The following is a 22,074-nucleotide window of genomic DNA, read 5'->3' as shown; positions in this document are numbered from 1 at the left end:
AAGATACTCTATATTTTACTCTCTTCTTGTATTTTTTGTTTTTAAAGTTTATTTTTAAAACTCGAAACTCATAGCCTTTCAATCATAAAAGAATAATCTCTTATCGTTTAAATCGGGGATGGAGATGTTAAACAAAATTTCAAATACTTATATATTTATATATATACATATATATATATATGTGGGAGGGGGTGAAAAAAGCAAATTTTCTATTCCAAATTAATTAATTACACAAGTGTAATTCACTAGAGATCCAGGTCTAGAATCTTGTTGGAAATGGCTGCTGCAAGGGCTGAAGTGAAGCTGTGGTTTTTTGTCAAGGAATTAGCCATCTGTTCAACCAACATCTCTTGCAGCGCTGGGGCATCGATTGCTGCTGCCGCCTGCAGGCAGCTCTTCTTGGCTGTGCCACTGCACATTAACTCAGCTTGTCTGGAAGAGCTGGAGTTACTGTTAGCAGACTGATGATGATGATGCTGCTGCTGATGATGATGATGATGAAGATCAGCAGTTGAATTCTGGATGTAGATTGGAGCAGCTGCAGGGATCACAGTACAGCCTTGGTTCAGTACTCCCATGGATACCTCACTTTGGCATGGATGACTGTGGTTGTGCTCTCCTTCATAGGTGGCTACCAAGATTGAAGGATCGTGAACACTCCTTTGCACCTGAGGTATATGACACCATATGAGAAGCATATTGCACAGCTTAGGCCAATTAATCAATATAAGATTAAGCTCAAAGAGGGTTCAGTAGCTGCTTTTAATTAGTACTTGAGCTCACCTTCTTCTTCACCGGGCAGCTTGGGGCATAAGAGCACTTGTAGTAGGCTCTAGGAGATGGGTTATCTCTAGTGACTTTTTGCCCATATTTTCTCCACTGATACCCATCTCTTACCACCTGTAATTAATACAAAAACATCACAGACAGGCAGGTTCTAATTAGTATTAAGAGAGAGTTATAGATTTGGTCGTTGTAGAGGATAATGAAAACAGCTTACTAGGCTTATATCAGATGGATCAGTCTTGACACTGATCCTGGAAATATTAGTCTTTATTACATTTGGCCTCTTAGGTGAATATGAAGCATCGCTGCATGGGCTGATGATCTCGTTTTTCCCGCAAACTCCATCAGAGTTGTCGCCTAATTCAGCGGCCTTCCTCTTCTTTGATCTCCAAACAGCAGCATGTTCATCGGAGTCCCTTTGCATCAAATCCATCAACTGGCCTCGCAAGACCTTGTAGCTTTCACAGACGGAAGTTAGCGTCTCGGTTAGCTTCTTGTTCTCAGTGTTCATCCTGTTCAGCTCTTCGATCAAAGCACCCTCCTCCTGAACAAGAAGCATTGGTTATTGGTTCAGGAAGGTAGTGATTGCGATCGAGTTCCCATAAAAAATAAGCACTGTTTTAATGTCAACCGTGAAAAGAAAAAGAAAAGTGGAAAGAGAGTGGGAACAGAAGAAGAATAAGAAGAAGAAGAAAGATTTTGATACTGTTCTGTGATCAGAATGACAAGTTTGAAACGGCTCTCAAGAAATCTTTATTCAATTTTGGCAAGTTAAGTGAGACACGCAATTAAGCAATGATAATCAGGAGTCCCTTGAACTGACCTCTTTCTTCACTGTTTTTTTGCCCTCCGGGGCCACATCCATGTCCATATCCCCTTGGGACTGATAAATGATCTTCTTGTTTAAGAAAAGAAAAGCCAAATCAAAATTAAACTTCTCAAACATCGACCGATCGATCGATCATTCTAGCAGTTATAAAGTATACTATGATCAGATTAGCTACACCCAGTAGTTGCACTACTCACTTGATGATCATAATCAGGATTACGGTCGTGTTCTTGACGAGGATTAAGGTTGAGGTTGAGAGAAGTATCCACCATGGCTGAAGCCTGGTGTCACTACGCCCACTGGCTGATGCTTGCAGGGCTTTCCAATCGAGAGGTGAAATACTTATAGAAAGGGAAAGAGATGGAGAAGGAGAAGTCTAGGTCAATGGTTTTGTTGGTGGTGCGAAGGTACCAGGAAATTGAGGGTACTTATTCTTATCATCAAATTAAGGGGACAGCTTAATGGAGACGTCACTCTGCTTGACAGAAGGAAAGTCTTTATGGCGCTCTCTAGCTAGGCCTTGAAAATCTTGAATTTCAAGCTGATTTCAACAAATGTAACTGTGTCCAGATTAGAATTCGGATTGGATTTTCTTTCCTCCTTTTTTCTTTTTTTCTGTCTTAGACTGAGAGAAGCTTCTTCCCTTGACTTCACTACCACCCACGCCATCAATATACTAAACACCCATATATAATGTATTTATACAAAAAATACTACTTCAGCATCACTTAATAATATTTTTACAACTCGATGATATTTAGAGTCGATCATTATAAAATTTATCTTAAATCGAGATTTACCCCTAAATCAGCTTGAAATAACAGGGATCTAATTTAAACAGGGACAAATCCGATTATTTGAGCCGAATCTTTTATTCAGATCTGAACCCATAATTATTCAACTACTTTGATTGTTAGGTTGGTTGATTTCATCTAGTTTCTGAAATCAGTTGCGTGTCTGTCGGCACACACGGATTGGTTAAGACTTAGATGTAGTTTCCGTTCATTCAATTCATGACCCTTTGCTTAGTTCACATCTTATATAATAAAAATAATAATATAACGGGTGCAGATCAAACCCCAGTTGGTAACTAAGAAGAGTGATTAAGATTAAGATTTAATACTAATTTTGATTCCCTTCCAAGTAAAATCTTTAAAATAGATTCGACTAAACTCTGAACCTTAAAACTCGACACAAAAATGAGCGATCGCATCAAAAACCCAATAACACAACATCCAAATAATTTAATTTTTATGTATATTTTTATTTTCTTTTTGGGGGGTATCGAGGGAAGATTTCCTGACTCACATCCAAATCAGGATCAAGCCTACCTTCCAGGAACCAAACCTATATTTGGGAATTGGGAAAGGAATAGAGAGATATTTACATACATAGCAACTGTTATTTCCAGGACTCTGTATTTTTCTATGAACCTTCTACAGAAACAAATTGTTTAAGGCCAACCATACACTGCCTGCACACGGTTTTGAAAAATGTGTGCTAGCTATAGCTTCTTCTTTACAATATATATATATAATATGTATTTTTAAATAAAAAGTTAGGATTATAGACTAAAGGACCCTAGCTCGTTCAGCATGTCATAACTCTTAAGGGTGAGCATGCCGAATTGTTTAAACTTAATACATTGGACATTTTTCAAAAAACCAACCGAATCGGTGGAATAGTTGTTTAAATCGAAAAAATTAAAAAAATAACAAAGTGCAAGTTCATAAAAGTAATTAGGGGTGAATAAAATTTTGATTAAATCAAAATAATCAAATCGGACTGGCTAATTTTGGTCAAAAATGACATTTTTTTAGGCATTTCGATTGGTTCGGTTATTTTAATTTTTTTTAATAAAAAGATCGAATTAAATTAAAATAATTAAAAAAACTTAAATTTAAAAATTGAATTGAACTGAACAGGCAATTTTGATAGATGCAGTTAAATCATTTTAGTTTAACCAAAATTTTACTGGCTCCTAATAACTCTAATTTGCCCCCTGCCTCTCTGTATGTTAGGTATTATGGTTGATAATTATTTTTTTCATGGTTTATTTTTGTTACTACATAAAATGTTAATTATTTAGACACTTACTTATAAAAGTTACGAATTAATGTGTTGTGTATTTATATTTATATGATATAAAATACGATACATTAATACACAAATATCAAAAGAGTGTCTAACTAGCATTTTTTATGTGTCTATTTATACTATTATATAAGCAAACATCAACCGTTAGTATATATTTGAATCTCTGTTAATAAAAATTAAAAATTAATTGTGTTAATAAGATTTAAACGTATGATTTCTAAATAGTAATTATTTTTTATAATAATTATATCAATATATCAAAACTCATTTTTGTTTAAAACTTTATCTAAAAAATTTAAAATTTAAATAATTTCTCTCAAACACCCCAATGAATTATAATTTTCTTAAATTTTTTTATTCTTTTTTCATGTAAGTAACTAGAATCAATCCTCTAATATATACATATATATATATATATAAAATTTTTCAAAGTAGTGTAAATGATCTATGGCACACGTTTGAGAGCTTGAGATAAATTATGCGTTTTAACTATGCTTCTAGAAATGTGTAATAGATGTTTATTCGAGAAATCGGACTCTTTAAATTTTCTTAAATTTGATTTACGATAAATTTATCTATTTTTAGACGGAATATTCAAATTTTGAGATCAAAAAGTAAAATCTCTTATCTTAAGAACCCCATACGGCTCAACCTAAAATTTATGTAGGATAGGAATACTCAAACTTTAAAGTTTAGAAAGTGTGAAACCATTAATTGCAGCTTCGTTGATTATATTACAAGCCAAACAAGGATATAATATCTATATATATATATATACATACATATAGATAGATATTTAGATTCCCTTCCACACCTTACTGACAATATTTAAAGGACAAAAAAGGACACTTGCATGATACACATGTATAGAAATTTATCACAATGATGACGTATATATGGTGCAATAATTACCTCATTTTTGTACTATATACATTTTTGTTATTTATGTTATGTCACACGTTTTAATTTTATTATAAAATAAGATAGAATTAATGTCATATATATATATATATATTCTTAAGCTTGTAAATATATTTTCCCATAATGATGATAAATTGGGAGAATGTGAATTGATGTGATTTTTTTTATTTTTTACATTTAAATAAGCACAAGATAAATATTATCAAAATTTTATTTAAACACTCAAATGTGATGTTTTTAGTGATACTGTGTATCAATTAATGTGTTTTCTATTTATATTAATGAGATAAAATATATAATATATATCAATACACAAGTGTCACAATTACCCAATTTGTCAATCTTGGAGACTTCTAGATTTTCAAGGTGAGTTAGTCTTAATACATTTGTCCCCATAAATTTATTTATTTGTAGATTAAAAAGATTTAATTCACATTTTTAGCATGACATAGTTAGATTCCATTGAGTTTGTAGTGATCGAGTGAACAAAAATTTCAGTGGAAACCATAAAAATCCATGTAATTATATTCAACTACGTAAAGCTCTTGGATAGTGGTCGGGGTAAGTAATATTTTAGTTAAATTAAAATAATCGAATCGAATTAGTTAAAATTGCTGATTTGATTTGATTTAAACTGTAGGTTATTACGATTTAATTCAATTTAGTCTTCATATTGAAAAATAATTAAAATAACCGAGCTGGTCGAAATGTCAAAAACAACGATGCTTTTGCACTTCGTTATTTTGATTTTTTTTAGTTTTTTCAATTTTATTCAACCTTTTTCAATTGATTCAACTTTTTTGATTTTTTAGTTTTCAATTTGTTTTGTTTAAGAATCTATTCGATCAATTCGATTTGATTTTTTATATAAATTCAATCTATTTAGTTTGAGTAATTCGATCAGTTCGATTTGATTTTTTATATAAATTTAATCTATTTAATTTGAGTAATTCTATCAATTCAATTATTGAACCGATCTAATGTTCATCAACAAATAAAGGTGATTCATATGACTTCTTATCATGTGGCCAATTTTCATCCTCCAAATGCATGCTTGTGAAGAAAAAGCATTTAATGGGTTCATACTATTTTATCGCATCACGACTCCATAATGTCTTTACAAATAATTTTATCAATATTTCCATATCAACTCACAAATTATGCAAAACATGTTTCCATAGCTCTCTTACAAAAGTCACGAACCACAATACAATCGAGCACCTAGTGTGCCCACTATATCTTCGTCAAATAAACTAATAACTCATTAATTATACGTGAATAAAATAAAACTCGCAAGACTATCACATCGAGATAATTACTCACGAACATTTGAAAGTAGCATGAGAACTTAATATGAACCTCAATGGAGTCTAATATGACCCAAATCTATATTTTTGTCTCTATATTTTTATTTTTTATTTTGTATGTGGTCATTTGAACTTTTTATTATTTTGATTACACATATGTACTTATATTTTCGAATCAATTTAACATTTGTATAGGAGTCTAATCATTTTTTTTTTGTGTAACAATCTAAACTTTTCGTCGTTTCAATTACACTCTATATTTATATTTTCGAGTCAATTTAACATCTATACTTTGATTACACTCCTATACTTATATTTTTGAGTTAATTTAATCTATCCAATTTGATGTATAAAAAAAATTAAATTAACTCATATCACTTTATTTATTTTTTTTTTTTTGTACACATCAAAATATAAAGAGGTACAAAAGTATAATCGAAATAACAAAAAGTCTAAATCGTCACATAAAAAGATTAAAGTACAAAAATTAAATTAAGTTAAAAATACATCTTAAAGTGTGTAATTGAAATAGCAAAGGATTTGAGTGTGTAATTCACTACCAACAAGCTACCAAAAATGGTGGTTAAGTTTGTAACCGTAACAACCAATTGAGATGAAAGCCGTACTGATGAGGAAGTGAGAGACAGTACATAAAATATCATCAAATGGGTGGGACCAGCACACGCACCCACAAGGGAATCGAGATATTATCTCTCAAGTCAATTTCTAATAATATTAATAATAATAATAATAAAGATAAAAGGAGAAAAATGTGTGCTGGCGGTGATGTCTGAAGCCTTGCGTCGTCGTCTCCACATCATAATTTCTCTACCACTCAAAATTCAAATTTAATTGTAATTACAACATATATCTACAGTCAATGGTGGAGTCAGGATGATGGTATTATTTAAATGTCTTTCATTTTTTTTATTTTATATTAGATGATATAATAATAATAATTCATATAACATTATTAAGGGGTCCAAAGCAATTTTAGAAGTTGGGGGGGCCCTGTCTACAATTAAAAATTTATTAAATTTTATTCGTAACTCATCTTTTCATTAGAATATAAATTTATTTAAATATTTTTTTTATATATTTATAAATGAGTGTTAATTTAAAAATTGATAATAATAAGGGGTGAATCGGGGGAGGCACGGGCTATAACCCATGCTAGCCTCAGTCCTTCAAATCTAGGGTAAGCTCTTCTACTATCCGTCTTTGGTAGCAACTACATATAATATATATTATTATAAGTAATATTTTAATTTATTTTTTTTGTGAATTTTTCCAACTTAGATTTTCTATGCAATTTCTAATAATAATAATAATAATATACTAAAGATAAAACGGAGAAACGTGTGTGGTGGTGCTGGATGACGTAATGAAGCCCTGCGTCATCACGTATTCGTCATGATCTCTTTCTTAGAGTGTGATCATTAATTATTTGATGGTCGGCTTGTTGAATCACAAGGATTGGTGTCGTGTCGTGTCTGGATGCATGCGTTCCATTACATTTTCCCTCCACTTTCTCTCTTACCAAACCCAGTCGATTCTTCTCCCGGCATATTATTAAAAGCCGGACGGAAAAACTGCTCGGTCTTGTGAAAGAAAATTTGCTTTTAAAAGTCGGCCAAGCTGTTTGAACTATTTAACACATATGATACACGCACCGTCGTTCTAGCGTTTTTAATTTTTTTTTTTTATTTTTAAAATACTAAAAAATATTTTTAAGTCATTTTTGTAATTTTAAAAAAACATTTGTGACAATTTTGTAATATTAAAAAAATATTGATGATGAATTTTTTTTATCTTTAACTCAAAATTTTTAATTTTTTTTATAGAATTTGATTTTAGAATTTGTTTGAATTCATAATGGAATTTATATTTATTTTTAAATTAAATAATTATTTTTTATATTTATAAAAAGATCCCTATATTTTTTTTTATCTCCGCATTTTCTCACATTTCTATTTCTTACTTTTTTTTTAAAACTAGTGGTGAACCCGTGTATTACACGGAAGAATTTAATTTAAAAATAAAAAATAAAATTATTATTTTAAATAATTTTAACATAATTGATAATTATAATTTTTTTTGTAATCTTCAATTATTTATTAAAATTTAAATTTAATTAAATATTCGCTATTCAATATGCTAATGAAGAACACTTTTAATTCAATGTGCTAAAAAATAATTAACACATTAAGTAGGTCATTTGAAAAAATACTTATAAATTTTTTTTATTCATTATATTATATTTATTTATAGAAATACATGAAAATCTAGAATTCATGTAGCCAACCCCACGTAGTGGGATAAAGGCTAGATATGTTGTTGTTGTTGTATTATATTATATTTATTTATAAATAAATATTATAAAATCTATAATATATTCACTAAAAGACTTTCGTTATTTTCTATTTATTATATTATAATTATAAATATAAATTAAAATTCTTAAATATGAGTAAGAATAAAATTTTTTAATAATAACAAAATTTTAAAAATAAGAATTTTGATTTCTTCCATAGTCTTAAAAATGTGATACCTTAAATATTAATTAGCATTGAAAAAGCTTAGCATTTGACAACCTTAAATGATTTTTTATGAATTTGTTAAAATATCACATTTTCAAGACTATAATATAATTATTAGAGTAATTAATAATTAATTAATCACTATCTTTGATTTAATGCAAGTTTTTTAGGAAAAAAATTCACCATTGATTAACACTTGGCAAAATACTTTGTTTGACTATCATATTTTAATATTATATAAATATATATAGAATAAAGTCATAAAGATAATATTTTAAATAAATAGACAATTTTTTATAATTTAATTAATAGTTTAAGTTGTCTATTAGTATTTCTCATAAAACCCATGAAAATTTTAATTCAAATTTTAGAGGTAAAAAATAGTTTGGTAGATTTTTGGAGGGAACAAAAATTTACAAACTATTCTACTTTAATATAATATATTATATATTATTAGATTATACAAAGATAATATAATGTAATAAATATTAATTACAAATCATTAATGCAAGTTTTGAGAGGAAATTTCTTTTTTCAATTATATCCTACTTTTATATATAAAAAGATTAGATTATACAAATATAAGATTTTATTTAATAAATAATTTTTCATAACTTAGTTAATACTTTAAGTGTCTATTCATATTTCTCATAAATAATATTTATTTTTGATTGATTGACGGATTAATTGATGAGAAGATCTAACAAAAAGTATTTATTTTTTATTAATTAATAGCATTGAAAAATTCATGCAATTTTAATACAAATTTTAGATGTAAAAAATAGTTTGACAAATTTTTAGAGGGAAGAAATATTTGCATACTATTTTACTATATATTATACTATTCTACTATAATATATAATATTTATATTATATTATATAAACATAGAATTTTATATAAATAAATAATTTTCTGTGACTTAATTAATAATTTAAGTATCTATTCATATTCCTCATAAATAGTATTTATTTTTGATTGATTGATGGATTAATTAAATATTTAATATTCACAAAATAATGTATTGAAAAACTCATGATTAGCATTGAAAAACTCGTGTATTTAAAATTTATTATTAATTTTACAATAATTAGTACATATTATTTCAAAACAATTGAAAGATTTAAATTATTAATGCAAATTATAAAATGTAAATTATTAATGTAATAAGTACTAAATGCAAATCATTAATGCAAATTTTAGGGAGAAATTTTATTACTACTTATTATTTCCAAATAATTGAAAGATTTAAATTATTAATGCAAATTATTAATGTAATAAATATTAATTATAAATCATTAATATAAGTTTTGAAGGAAATTTCTTTTTTCAAAACTATCCTACTTTTATATAAATAAAGATGATGTTTCTCCATTTTCATTTTATATCATATTCGTTTCAAAGAGGTGATATTTTATATCTTAGCAGCCACATCGATAACTTCTTCGATCAGCTTCTTGTTTATTGTTGTTTCAACTAATTTCTTTTCTAGTCTATTATATTACTACTCCGGTATTACGTTGGTTCAACCATTTCTTTGACCCACGATCCAATTACTAAACCATAATTTGATGTTTGATCTAATTTTAAAAATATTAATTATTATTATCATTATTAATTCTAGGTACTTATCTTGTTTTTTTTCCTGGTAAATCCAAAACTGAAACCCAATTGAAATATCTCAATTAATAATTATAATCATGAATCACCCAGCTAGAAAAATTGTCTTAGATTTATTATTAGCTAACTATTCCCCATTTTTCTTCCATAGTAATTCAAAATTTTCAAAACTATGAAAAGATATTTTTGTTTTAATCCTCTTATACTTTCCATTATTGGTGACTCGATGTTACCAAAGATAACCAACAAACTCCATCAATGTCTCTTTAAAGGTGAGGTGAGCCGGGATTTTCTAAAGTTATATATCTCTAAGATTTTTAGGCTCGATTATCTTGATATTGGCAAAGAATTATTTTTTCATCGAGATAGAACAATAAGTCTTTCTTAGCTAAGAGTTGATTCTTTCTCTAGAATTGATATTAAGAATTGAATCCCGCCGACGTATATCTTGGATAAGAGAATGTTTGGTAACGTTATATCATTTGAAATAATTATATGATATAGCCGGTCGGTTGCAATTTATTGCTTTAAGGGATAATTTGGTAATTTGACTCTTTTAGGTATACGTTTGTCACGAGTCGCGTAATCTCTTTTGACTTCTCCTCCTATTATTGATGGGTTTTGCGAGTACGATAGAAAAATAAAGATATATAAAGTAAAATCATAAATTAAAAATAAACCCCAAAAGTTTTTAAAGACCAAAAACTTTAAATTGAGGACAAAAACACATAATTAAACGTCACTAGTTGGGGATGCAAATGGCGACACAACGGCACCACTGGTCCGTCCTCGAGTGAGACATAGACTAACGTGTTTCATGCAAAAGCCAAGAATGATTATTGCAATTGCCTTTGGAACCTATCCAACTTGGAAGGTGCTTTCATTAATTTTGGACGAATGATTCCCACCACTCCCAACCCAATTAGTTTTTTTAAAACGTTGGTCCTCTCTTGCATATGTTTTATTTTTGAGTAATTATTTTTCGAGTCACTAGTTCAAAATAATAATTATTTTTCAATTATTAGTAATTATTTTGAAAAAGTCGTCATTTCTTACCCATGTTTATATAATCAATCTTTTAACGAGCGAACATGATCCTCGATGAGATTGTCTTTGACAATTACTGACTTATTCCTAACAATGGTCAACATGTTTGGGGTGTAGACAATATCCTAGATCATTCATTTTGATTTGCAACAAAGTGGGAATCGACAAATGCCCACTTGCAAGAACACAATTGTGGAATAAACCCAAAAATAGATATACAAAAAAAGAATGAAAATATTATATTAGATGAATGTGAAGTGGAGTTTTAAGTCTTAAGGTATAGTTAGGTGGTGTACAAAAAAAAAAAAAAAAAAAAATTCAATAACTAATCATTCCTATTGACCATGCCATGCCACATGCCACTAGTGATAACTTTTCTTTTGAATGGATGGACCAACTATTTTTGAATGACTTTTTAAATTGCCTAGAAAAATAGATTTTTCTCAATCGTCGGTGATTTTATAAAACAAAATATTAATACAATTGTACCTTAAAGTCACAACTTATAATTTTTGATCAATTTAAAAATAAGAATAGAGCATCATACCCAATGTTAGGTAGGCATATTATTATAATAACGTGATATCATAATTATAATTGAATATTAAAAAATTATATATAAATACATAAAACAATTAAAGGGCACCACGTGAAAAGAAAAGACGTTGGAAGTAGACTAAGGGAATGAAGCCAAAACCCTTTCTTTTTTTTCTCCACGAGCTTGAGCACATGGAGAGTTTTTGAGTTGTGATTTGCCAAATGACTTCACACTTTCTTCCTAATTGTTATATTAGTTTACTCTAATTAAATAATTATTCCAATAATTGGTTTTGTGACAAGAGGTTAGATTTTTTTATGTTTATTTAGTATATATGTGTAGTTTATGGTATAATCACAATCACAAGTGACTATTAATACACACATGAAAAACCCACCCACCCACCCATATCATGGTGGGTATGACTCGAGATGGGTGAGCGTAACTCACGTACTGTAAATGAGATTTAAATTTATACAAAATAATTTTAAAATTATGATAAGGATCAATTTAAACAATTTCAGAGAAAACGTGTTAAAGTAATCTCTATTCAACTTAATTTATCACGCGACTTCTTGATTCTCGCTTTCTACGAAAGAAAGTATAAAATAATATTCTCTAAAAGAATAAAAGTCATTTGAGTGTTTTTTAATAAATTATAATATTTAATAGCTTTCCAAAAGTCATCTTAAAATAGGGGTGGAGTCAATGTTTAATGATGTAATATGGGATGACGGGGCACGCGTCAGTGGGGTGACGCAAGCAATGAGGCTGATACCGGGTCCGCGCTGATGTCATGAAACTGACGTAATGCTGGGGTCCTGTTGTCCTCAAAGGACGAGACGTTGCTTCTGGTGGTAGACAGACTCCGTCAAGGGTCCAGTCCCAAATGAGAAAACAAAATTCAATTATTCATTTGTAGGATTCTCTTTATTCAAACTTTCAAAATTGTTCAATATAACCTTTCTTTTTAGTTTATATGTACGGTTTTTATCCAAATATTGTAACAATATTGGTATTTTGATGTACAAAAACATTAAAATTGTGCATTTTTTTATGTTTTCAAAAGGTTTGTTATTTCGAAATATCAAGAAATATTAGAAAAATATTTGTAGGTTGTTTCTTCCTGATAAAAAGAGAACGATCGAAGGCGGGGCGCAGGTTCCGACAATGAGTTTGTCCGGGGTGACTGACACCTGCAAGCACTCCGACAATCGAGTGAGTAAGAGAGTAAGGAGAGGACAATGTATCAGTAGATAAAAGATTAGAATATACCTTGACTCTGAAGAGAGCTGATTGATATAGGAGGGTGAGATGTCCTCCTGTATGCATGCGTCGTGTGTTTGCAGTGATGAGACTGACTATCTAGCGTCGGTGGAGATTCCTAGGTGGTAGCATGGTGGTGATGGGACCCTCATTAATGTGGATGAGATCCGTCATTAATGAGAACAGGATTTGGGACTGTCGGATGCTTGAATAACGAGCGTTTGAGTTAGAAAATGGAAGCCTGGGTAGTTTTTGTGGCACGTGCTAGTTTTGGAGGGCTGGATGTCTGATTTGAGGCACAACTTTGGAGTTGGGCCTAGATAGACTCGAGGTCCGGCATTCCTATCTGATACAAGACACGACTTAAGAACAGAAGTTTGACCGAGGCAAGCTCGATGTCCTGTGACGGATCGTATCGACCTAGGTCAGAAGCATTGCAAACATGGACCAAGACGGGCTCGAGGTCTTGTGACGGACCACATCAATCTAGGTCCGGAGCATTGCAAATGGGGGACCGAGGCGGGCTCGAGATTTTGTGATGGACTGCGTCAACCTAGGTCCAGATCACTGCTAAGGGAGGACCGAGGCGGGCTCGAGGTCCTGTGACGAACTGCGTCAACCTAGGTCCGGAGCACTACAAACGTGGGACCGAGACAAGCTCAAGGTCCTATGACCGATTGCATCGACCTAGGTCCGAAGCACTGCAAAGGGAGGACCGAGGTGGACTCGAGGTCCTATGACGAACTGCATCAACCTAGGTCCTGAGCACTGCAAATGGCGAACCGAGGCGGGCTCGAGGTCCTGTGACGGACCGCGTCGACCTAGGTCCGGAGCACTACAAAGAGAGGACCGAGGTGGGCTCGAGATCCTGTGACGAACTGCATCGACCTAGGTCCGAAGCACTACTAAGGGAGGATCGAGGCGGGCTCGAGGTCCTGTGACGGACCGTGTCGACCTAGGTCTGGAGCACTACAAAGGGAGGACCAAGGTGGGCTCGAGGTCCTGTGATGGACCGCGTCGACCTAGGTCCAGAGCACTACTAAAGGAGGACAGGGGCGGGCTTGAGGTCTTATGACGGATCCCGTCGACCTAGGTACGGAGCACTACAAACGAGGGACCGAGGCGAGCTCGAAGTATTGTGACAGACTGCATCGACCTAGGTCCCGAGCATTTCAAACGGATGACTGAGGCAGGCTCGAGGTCTTGTGACGGACCGTGTCGACCTAGGTTCAGAGCATTGCAAAGGGAGGATCGAGGCGGGTTCTGTAATACCCAGGAAATCTTTAAGGGTATAAATGGTATTTTAATGAATGGTATAAGTGGAATTTTCAAAAGAATAAGGCCGTAGGGTATACTATCGCAGTTTTAAGCGACCGAATCAACCGAAAATGGTACCTCGGACCCTAGATAGCTAAGGAAAGTGGGGTAGTACCAACAAATGATTCAAGGCATAATTTTAGGTATCAAAAGAAATTGGATCGAGAACAGTTTTCGATACACCTGTTGACTAGGCTGAGAAAATTGAATCAACATAGGAAACCTCCGAAGGGTCAATGAAATGTGCCGAGGACCAATATTTTACGTGTAGAACAACCCTTGAGTGAATTCGGGTTGAAACGAAGGGATTTAGAGTCAAAACAATCAGTCGGGACTAAGTGTAATTTTCTAAATTTACTCGAGGATGGTTAAAAGGATAGTTTTTCTGGAATTTCGAGGATGAAATAAAGTGTACAAAATTTATGGGTTTTAGTGGTATTGTCAGAAAGATTAGGGGTATTATGGAAAGGGCTAAAATGAGATTGGAAGAAATTATGGGGCAAAGTGTAATAAATGGAAAATGTAGTGTGAACGCATAAGGAAGTCGGCTACCGCTTTCCACCGCACATGGCCGTCGTTTTTGGTGATGGGATGGCCAAGGGAGACCTATGGGAGGTCGTATACGACGGGGGCTTGCTTGATGGCCAAGACTTAGCCAAATAGTGGCCGAAATTTTGCTATAAAATGAGCGAGGGTTCGGCCGAAACTTAGCACACAAATTGGCTGTGTTTTGGTGTGATTTTGAGATAGTGGCTAAGGGGCTTTTGATCCTTGCATCAAGGATTAGGATTCTAGAGCATTTGGGGGCATTTGGATTCGGTTTGGAAGTTGTTCGAGCATTGCCGAAAAACGCGAGGAGATTCGCCTCCGCCAACCTGCAACTGCCCGTTAGGGGCTCTTTTCGATGGTCTTTCGACCAGCAACCAGTGCCAACGCAATTGACTTGTTGAGGGCTTCAAAGGGGTACCCTTAGTTTGGCCATCGGATGAGTCTTCGATTGCTTGAAACGAGGAAGATGGTGGCGCGTGAAGGCGCTTGACACTAGAGCTGGCAATTTTGGACACGACCCGATTACACGACACGACACGACACGGAGTTAAGCGGGTTAGGGTTGGGCTTAATCGGGTTCGGGTCATAAACGGGTCAACCCGTTTATGACACGATTATTTTCGTGTCTTAGGCGGGTCAACCCGTCTAACCCGTTTAGACACGAAATGACACGTTTAATTAAACGTGTTAACGGGTTGACCCGAACACGTTAACACGATTATATACGAAATGACACGTTTAATTAAAAGGGTTAGTGGGTTGATCTGAACACGTTAACACGATTATACACGAAATAACACGTTTAAAACTAAATAACACGTTTAACAGGTGACACAACATGACCCGTTTAAATTAAACGGGTTAAACAGGTTAACAGGTGACACGACACGATACGACACGTTTAGTTAAACGGGTTAAACGGGTCGTGTCGTGTTACACGTTTAATAAACGTGTCGTGTTCGGGTTTAAGGAATTTGACACGATTATTAAACGGGTCGTGTTCGGGTTAACCTGACACGTGTTATACGTGTGTCTCGACACGACACGATTACGACCCGCCAACACGAATTGCCACCCCTACTTGACACAAGGGTATTTCTAGTATTTCACTTTAGTATTTTTCTAAATTTATTTTAGGTATTATCATGTTGAAAAATTGGGAAAAAGTTTGAGAAGATAATTATTTATGAATTATCGAGGTAAAAATTAGGAGAAAAATAGAGGAAATTATGAAAAATTGAGGAAAAATGATTTTTGATACTCTTTAATTAAATATAGTGTTTAGAGAGTGTCGTGGCTCGAGATTGAGTATAAGTACGAGTGTTTGTGATTTGGCATGCAAACCGAAGTCGTGTACAATGATCGAGGCATTCCGAATACGTTTGAGGTGAGTGTTCTACCAAAAAACTTGATTTTAACTCGTGAGTAGTTTACCTAAAACTTGATTTACTATGGGTGCTTCTACCCTAAAAACTTGGTGTTTGTTCTATCTAAATGTGTTGTGATTTCATGAAAAATGGTTTTGTTGTATGCAAACGATAACCGGTAACGGTTGGTTTTATGAGGAAGATTCATCACTAAACGTTTTGTACTGGTGCATTGCATTTTATAAAATGTTATTTGCATGATCCATTAAGTTGTGAAATGTGGTATAGTCATGCGTTTTGTGTTGTTCATATGGAATGTCAGCCTAAAATGATGTCTGGATAGTGTAGCCATAATTCTCCAAGGGTATTGATGGAATAATAAGGGTATCTTGTGCTGGTATGCATGTCGAGATAGCCACCTTGGTTTTCGTGTCGGGCCGTTTGGTCAAGGAAGTTACACTAGGATGATTAGGTGGTCTATATGGGATTTGAGTTAAGATTGGGTAGTGGTTCCTGGACGCTTTTGAGTGGGAACGTAATCCCTGACGTAAATGTGGTAAGCCGGGTTCTTGCGTTGATGTAACCCTCCTAGGCCGAGAGTGGTAACGATTGTTCCCGAAATGCTGGGAAGATGTCTTGACCTTGCCCCTCTTAAGCTAGAACTGCGTCGTGTCGATGTGTCGGTATGGTGGCATGGCTTTTAGAGAGATTGCTCTTTCCTCGTGACAGGGTTAAGCGCTGTGAGATTCTCTTGGGTTAGGGCTTGCCAGGTTGTGTTGGTTCATTTCATGTCTTGCATTCATTCATGAAAACGTATTTTTAAACTCTCATTTAGATGACTCACCATCTAATATAGATTATGTCCCTGGAATATTCAAATGTTCCAAGTGAAGGCAACAGTGCGAAAGGAAAATGGATTGCTGAGAAGTGACGGCGATTAGTGGATAGTTTATAGTATGTCGTTTTCAATTATGCGATTTATTTTGATGACGTCATGTAAACGTTGGTCTGACCTTATGATATAAATAAAGTGGGTTCGGTTATGATTTATTAAGATTTCGATCTAGCTTTCGTATTTGAGGTGATTTACCTGTCTTAGTTTATTAATGATTTTAAGTTGATATTCTGAGAATGTGTAACGAGATCTTCGGGGAACGATTTTTGTGTTGAGTTTTAGTATTTGAAAAAAATATATCCCCGGAATCTTGTGTTACCTAATGCCCTGGGAAAGCGGTGTAATACCCGAGAATTTCAAAATGACTCAAGAGAAATTTTCTTGGGGCAAAAGTGAAATTTCAGATAAATTGAGGGTATAAGGGTAATTTATTACCATATGAATGACCAAATCGACTACAAGGAGTGCACTGGAGCCTAGATGCCAAAAAAAAATAATGTGGCATTAACGAGCGTCCCGAGATAAGATTTATGGTATCAAAAGAAATTAGATTGGGAACAATTTTTGGTACAACTAAAATGTAGCTGCAAAATCGAATCTTTATAGCAGACTTTCGAGAAGTCAACGGAAGCTTGAGGGGGCTTCGGTTTTTCATAAGAAACAACCCTTCAGTGGTTTTAAGAAGAAATGAATGGGTTTAGGGCCAAAATGAATATTCGGGCATAAGTGCAGTTTTTTGAAATTTCCACAGGGAGGTCAAAACGATATTTTTTTGGAATCTTCAGGCCTTAAATGGATGTTTTAGGACTTGAGGGTCTTAAATGCAATTATGGAAAGCTCAGGGGTTAAGTGAAATGGGCCAAAGTGAGAATAGCCAAAATTAGAGGGGCTAAAGTGCAAAAAAAATAAAAATCTTGGCCATGGAATCCGACCAGGCCACGAGGGGTCGCCGAAAGCCACTAAGCTAGTACAAGGGGTGGTCGGGGATCACGTGGGTGTGATCATCAGCCGACCAAGGACCACCGTGGGGGCTAAAAATTGAAGAAAAAGCCAACCAGAAAGCTGGTCGAATTGTCACATCTTGCAACTCGATTTCTTGGTCGGCAAGGGTTGCTTCTAGGACGATCTAAGGAATGTGGAGACTCTTAAGGCAATGGGTCAAGTGGCCAAAGGGGTTTCGAGGCTTGGGTTTTGCTATAAATAACAATGGCATGGTCAAAAGTTTGAAAGAAAATGGGAGCTTCAAATTGAGGCCAAAATGAATGAATTGAGGCTAAAAAATAAGGGGCTTTTGCTCCCTAGGTCAAGAGGATTCTTCCTGGTAAATTTGAAGGATTTTGGTGGCTGTTTGAAGAGTGTCGAGGGTTGCCGGATGTGGGAGGCGGACGGTCGATCTAAGGGTTTGGTCGGTCGTTTGGACGTCTTCTAGTGATCTTTTCGAGGCACAAGTAGCACCATGAGGATCGACTAATCAAGAGGAAGAAGATGGTACAAAGATCCAGCATCGTCAACATCGTCGTCGTCGAAGAAGACAACCGGCGTGTGCCGATCACACGCTGGCCTTCACATGCCACCAGTCGCCCTAGGCGCGTGTGGGCGCATGGGGCATCCGAAAAATCTGAAAAACAAAATACCTAAAAAAATCAAGAAAAATGTTTTATCGAGGTTTGTGCAAAAATATTTGGGTTTGGTATTTCGATGTCTCAGTTTTTGCACCAAATAGCCTCATTTTGCGTGAAACACAACATCCGGGTAAGTTCAATAATTTTCTTTTGAAGTTCATTGGATATTATGAATCGTTGTGGAATTAATTTGAGAAAGTAGTCTCAATGGTATTTATTCGGATTTTTAGAAGGCAAAATGGAAAAAAATAAAGGAAAATATCTAGAAATTAGGGATTTGAGATATTTAGTGATTAAATATATTTTTTATGATTTATGTGCTCAAGGAAAAGTGATTGGTGTAACTTTCAAGAGTTGGCAAGAAAATCGAGGTGGGGCACGCATATCGAGGCGATGCACGCTTTGCGAGAAATTTGAGTTTATCTCTAAAGGTGAGTTATCCTATCCTATATGATATGATTTTTTATTATACATGATATTTATGAAATATATGATTGCTTATATATGCATGATATTTATGAAAGATATGATTCATTTTGTCTTATTGCATGGAAAATCGTGATATTTATATGGCACGATATTATTGTCATATCGATATTTGTGCATGGGATTGGGATGCCACCCTAAAAGTGTAGCCGTAATTTTTCAAGAGCAATTGATAGAACAACGTTAGGCTTATCCTGCAGAGGTTCGGGATTCTGCTTAGGGTTCCGTGTCAGGCTGGGCCTGAAAAGTTATACTAGGGTAAATGATTGTTCATATATTTGTATCATGCATTCACGTATCATGTTTTTAAATCCTTACTAGAAGATTCATCTTCTAATCGAGTTATGCCCCTAAAACATTCAAATGTTCAAATTAGGACTTGCAGATATGGCAATGAGATGATTGAGACATAACGACACGTGATGACGTGGTCGATGGGTTTGGCGAGTTGTCCTGGTATTTGCTTCCTCATGAGGATTCATGATATATTATTATATTAATGATCATGTATAATTGTTATGGTTTAATGTACTTTTGAAGTATCATTAGATTGTATCATTTAAGGTATTTAGTTGTCATCGCTTGATGATGAGTCTCCATGTAATTAAGTATTTGAAGATATAATTGTATGGATTCTTATTTTATGATTAAAGTGGATTTCGATTCTGTACCATATCAAATTTCGATTTTAGCTTCCGCATTTATTATGATTACCTATATTAGCTTATTGATTCTTATTTAGTATGCTGGGAAGGTAAAACGCGATTGTCGGGAAATGGTTTATATTGAAAAAATATATATATATTTTCAAAATTCCTAAGTTATTTAACGTTCGGAAAAGAGGAGCATTACAAGCGGGGTGTTATAGGCTCGAGGTCCTATGACAAACCGCATCGACCTAGGTTCAGAGCACTGCTAAGGGAAGATCGAGGCGGGCTTGAGGTCTTGTTAATACTTGAATTGAATGAATTAAGAGTAATAAAATGAAAAATTCTTGGGTACCTTATATTTAACGAGTCGAGTCAGTCCGATGTGACCCAAGATTTGTTTATGCTATGCCTATTTGATACAAGGCTATCTTCAAGGAGAGTGGCCAAGGTTACTCAAGGCCGGGGCTAGACCGAGGAAGCTCAAGGTCTGCCAATGCCTGTTTGATACAAGGCTATCTTCAGGGAGAGTGAACGAGGTTACTCGAGGCCAGGGCTAGATCGAGAAAGCTCGAGGTCTGCCAATGCCTATTCATGGATTTGGGTTTGGTCTCTAGTTTCTTGGATAAGGTTAAGGTCAGCTCGTTGTTCTTTGTCGTTGGTGTCTTCACGAAAATGTTGTCGCCTGGGGCTAAGTTCTTCAATCTCTACAAGGATCATGACCTCTAACTCATAAGTGAGTCGAAATGGTGTTTCCATGGTCGAGGTTTGAGTTGTGGTGTGGTACGATCACAGCACCATGGGGAGTTCTTTTGGCCATGCGCCATTGGCGCCATCGAGTCATTTTTTTAAACCAGTTAAGATGGCTTTGTTTGTGGCTTTTGCTTAGCTGTTGGGCAAAGGGTGTTCGACTGAGGTGAAGACTTGGTGGATGTCAAGCTCCTAACAGAAGTCCTGAAGCTTGCTGTTTGTTTCTGGCTAACTTAATGACTTGGTTTTGAGGTTGTTGGACAGTCTGGAGAAGGACCTCCATGACAACTGAATTTTGCGGGAAGTAGTTGGTGTCGTTTGGCTCCTAGGCAGGGGCGCTTCTAGTTTGCACCATGGTAAAGTGAGGAGGTTGGGTCGAGAGGCTCTTGTGAGATTATGGGGTAGGTAAGTTTTACCGAGCCCCACGGTAGGCACCAAATGTTCTTTCCTGACCAAGAGAGGACGATCGAAGGCGAGGCGCGGGCTCTGGTGACAGGTCCGTCCAAGGGGCGACTAGCACCTGCAAGCACTCCGACAGTCGAGTGAGTAAAAGAGTAAGGAAATACAGTGTATCAGTAGATCAGAGATCAAAACATACATTGACTTTGAAGAGAGTTGGTTGATATAGGAGGAGAAAATGTCCTCCTACATGCGTCATGCATTTGCAAGTGATGAGACTGGCTATTTGGCGTCGGTAAAGGTTCTCAGGTGGTAGCATGGTGGCGACGGGACCCTCATTAATATGGATATGATCTATCATTAATCAGGACAGGATCTGGGGCTGCCATGCAGATATCAGTGGGATTGCAATGATGCTGTGGCAGGCTGACGCTGGGCCAAGGTTGGGTCCAAAAGGAGGACCAAGGTTGGGCCAAGATTGGGCCCGGACGGTCCATATGTTATTTCTATAATCTTAGAAACGTTTTCAGTCTTAGTTTATAATATTAAAAATACATTGTTATTTCATGACTACATTAAAGATAAAAGTAATTACGTTTGTGTTATCTCGACAATCACATTAGAGATAAAAGTAACTTATGTTTACATTTACTTGAATAGACAATAGAATTTATGTTTATATTTAATTAAATAATTATTTTTGATATTAAATATTATATTTACAAAATACCCCTATATTTTTTTATTTACACATTTTTTCACATTTTTTATTTCTACTCTTTTAAAAAATGTCACTTCTCTATTTACGTTTCATATCATATTCGTTTTTTATTTTTGTTTTCGTGCAACTTAGACGGACACATGTCTACTTAACACAAGTTTTGGCATCGCCTTGTTTCCTGGGCCACACTTGGCCTAAGCTTTTTTAATCGACCTGAAGATATATAAATCCTGCACAAGATTGGTTTTGCCAAGTCAATTGAGATTTTCTCCTCTAATTAAACAATGAAATTAAGTTATTCTAGAATTTATCCCCTTTTTTTTTTCGTTTTTGTAGTGTTCAGTTAGCCAATTCAAAGCACAAGGTATTTGA

The 22,074-nt window shown here is 34.4% G+C and overlaps 1 protein-coding gene across 2 annotated transcripts; it reads right to left on the bottom strand.

Annotated features, from left to right (window-relative positions):
• Window positions 1-192: 192 nt before the first annotated feature.
• LOC127812502 (probable WRKY transcription factor 40) lies at window positions 193-1,994 on the bottom strand. 2 transcript variants are annotated; one of them, XM_052352904.1, is made up of 5 exons: window positions 1,813-1,994; window positions 1,610-1,681; window positions 1,001-1,330; window positions 784-900; window positions 193-668 (listed from the first exon to the last, which is right to left on the bottom strand). In XM_052352904.1, the coding sequence occupies exons 1-5, from the start codon at window positions 1,885-1,887 to the stop codon at window positions 246-248; spliced, it is 1,017 nt and encodes a 338-aa protein (XP_052208864.1). In that variant the 5' UTR covers window positions 1,888-1,994; the 3' UTR covers window positions 193-245. The 2 variants fall into 2 exon arrangements, with proteins under 2 accessions (XP_052208864.1, XP_052208865.1); XM_052352905.1 differs by having other exon boundaries at window positions 1,001-1,401; window positions 1,610-1,928.
• Between the last annotated feature and the right edge of the window lie 20,080 nt (window positions 1,995-22,074).

The sequence above is a fragment of the Diospyros lotus genome, chromosome 11, assembly GCF_014633365.1.
Source record: "Diospyros lotus cultivar Yz01 chromosome 11, ASM1463336v1, whole genome shotgun sequence".
Lineage (NCBI taxonomy): Eukaryota > Viridiplantae > Streptophyta > Magnoliopsida > Ericales > Ebenaceae > Diospyros > Diospyros lotus.
The sequence above is the reverse complement of the archived record's forward strand: the minus strand, read 5'-3'. Positions and strand labels throughout refer to the sequence as shown.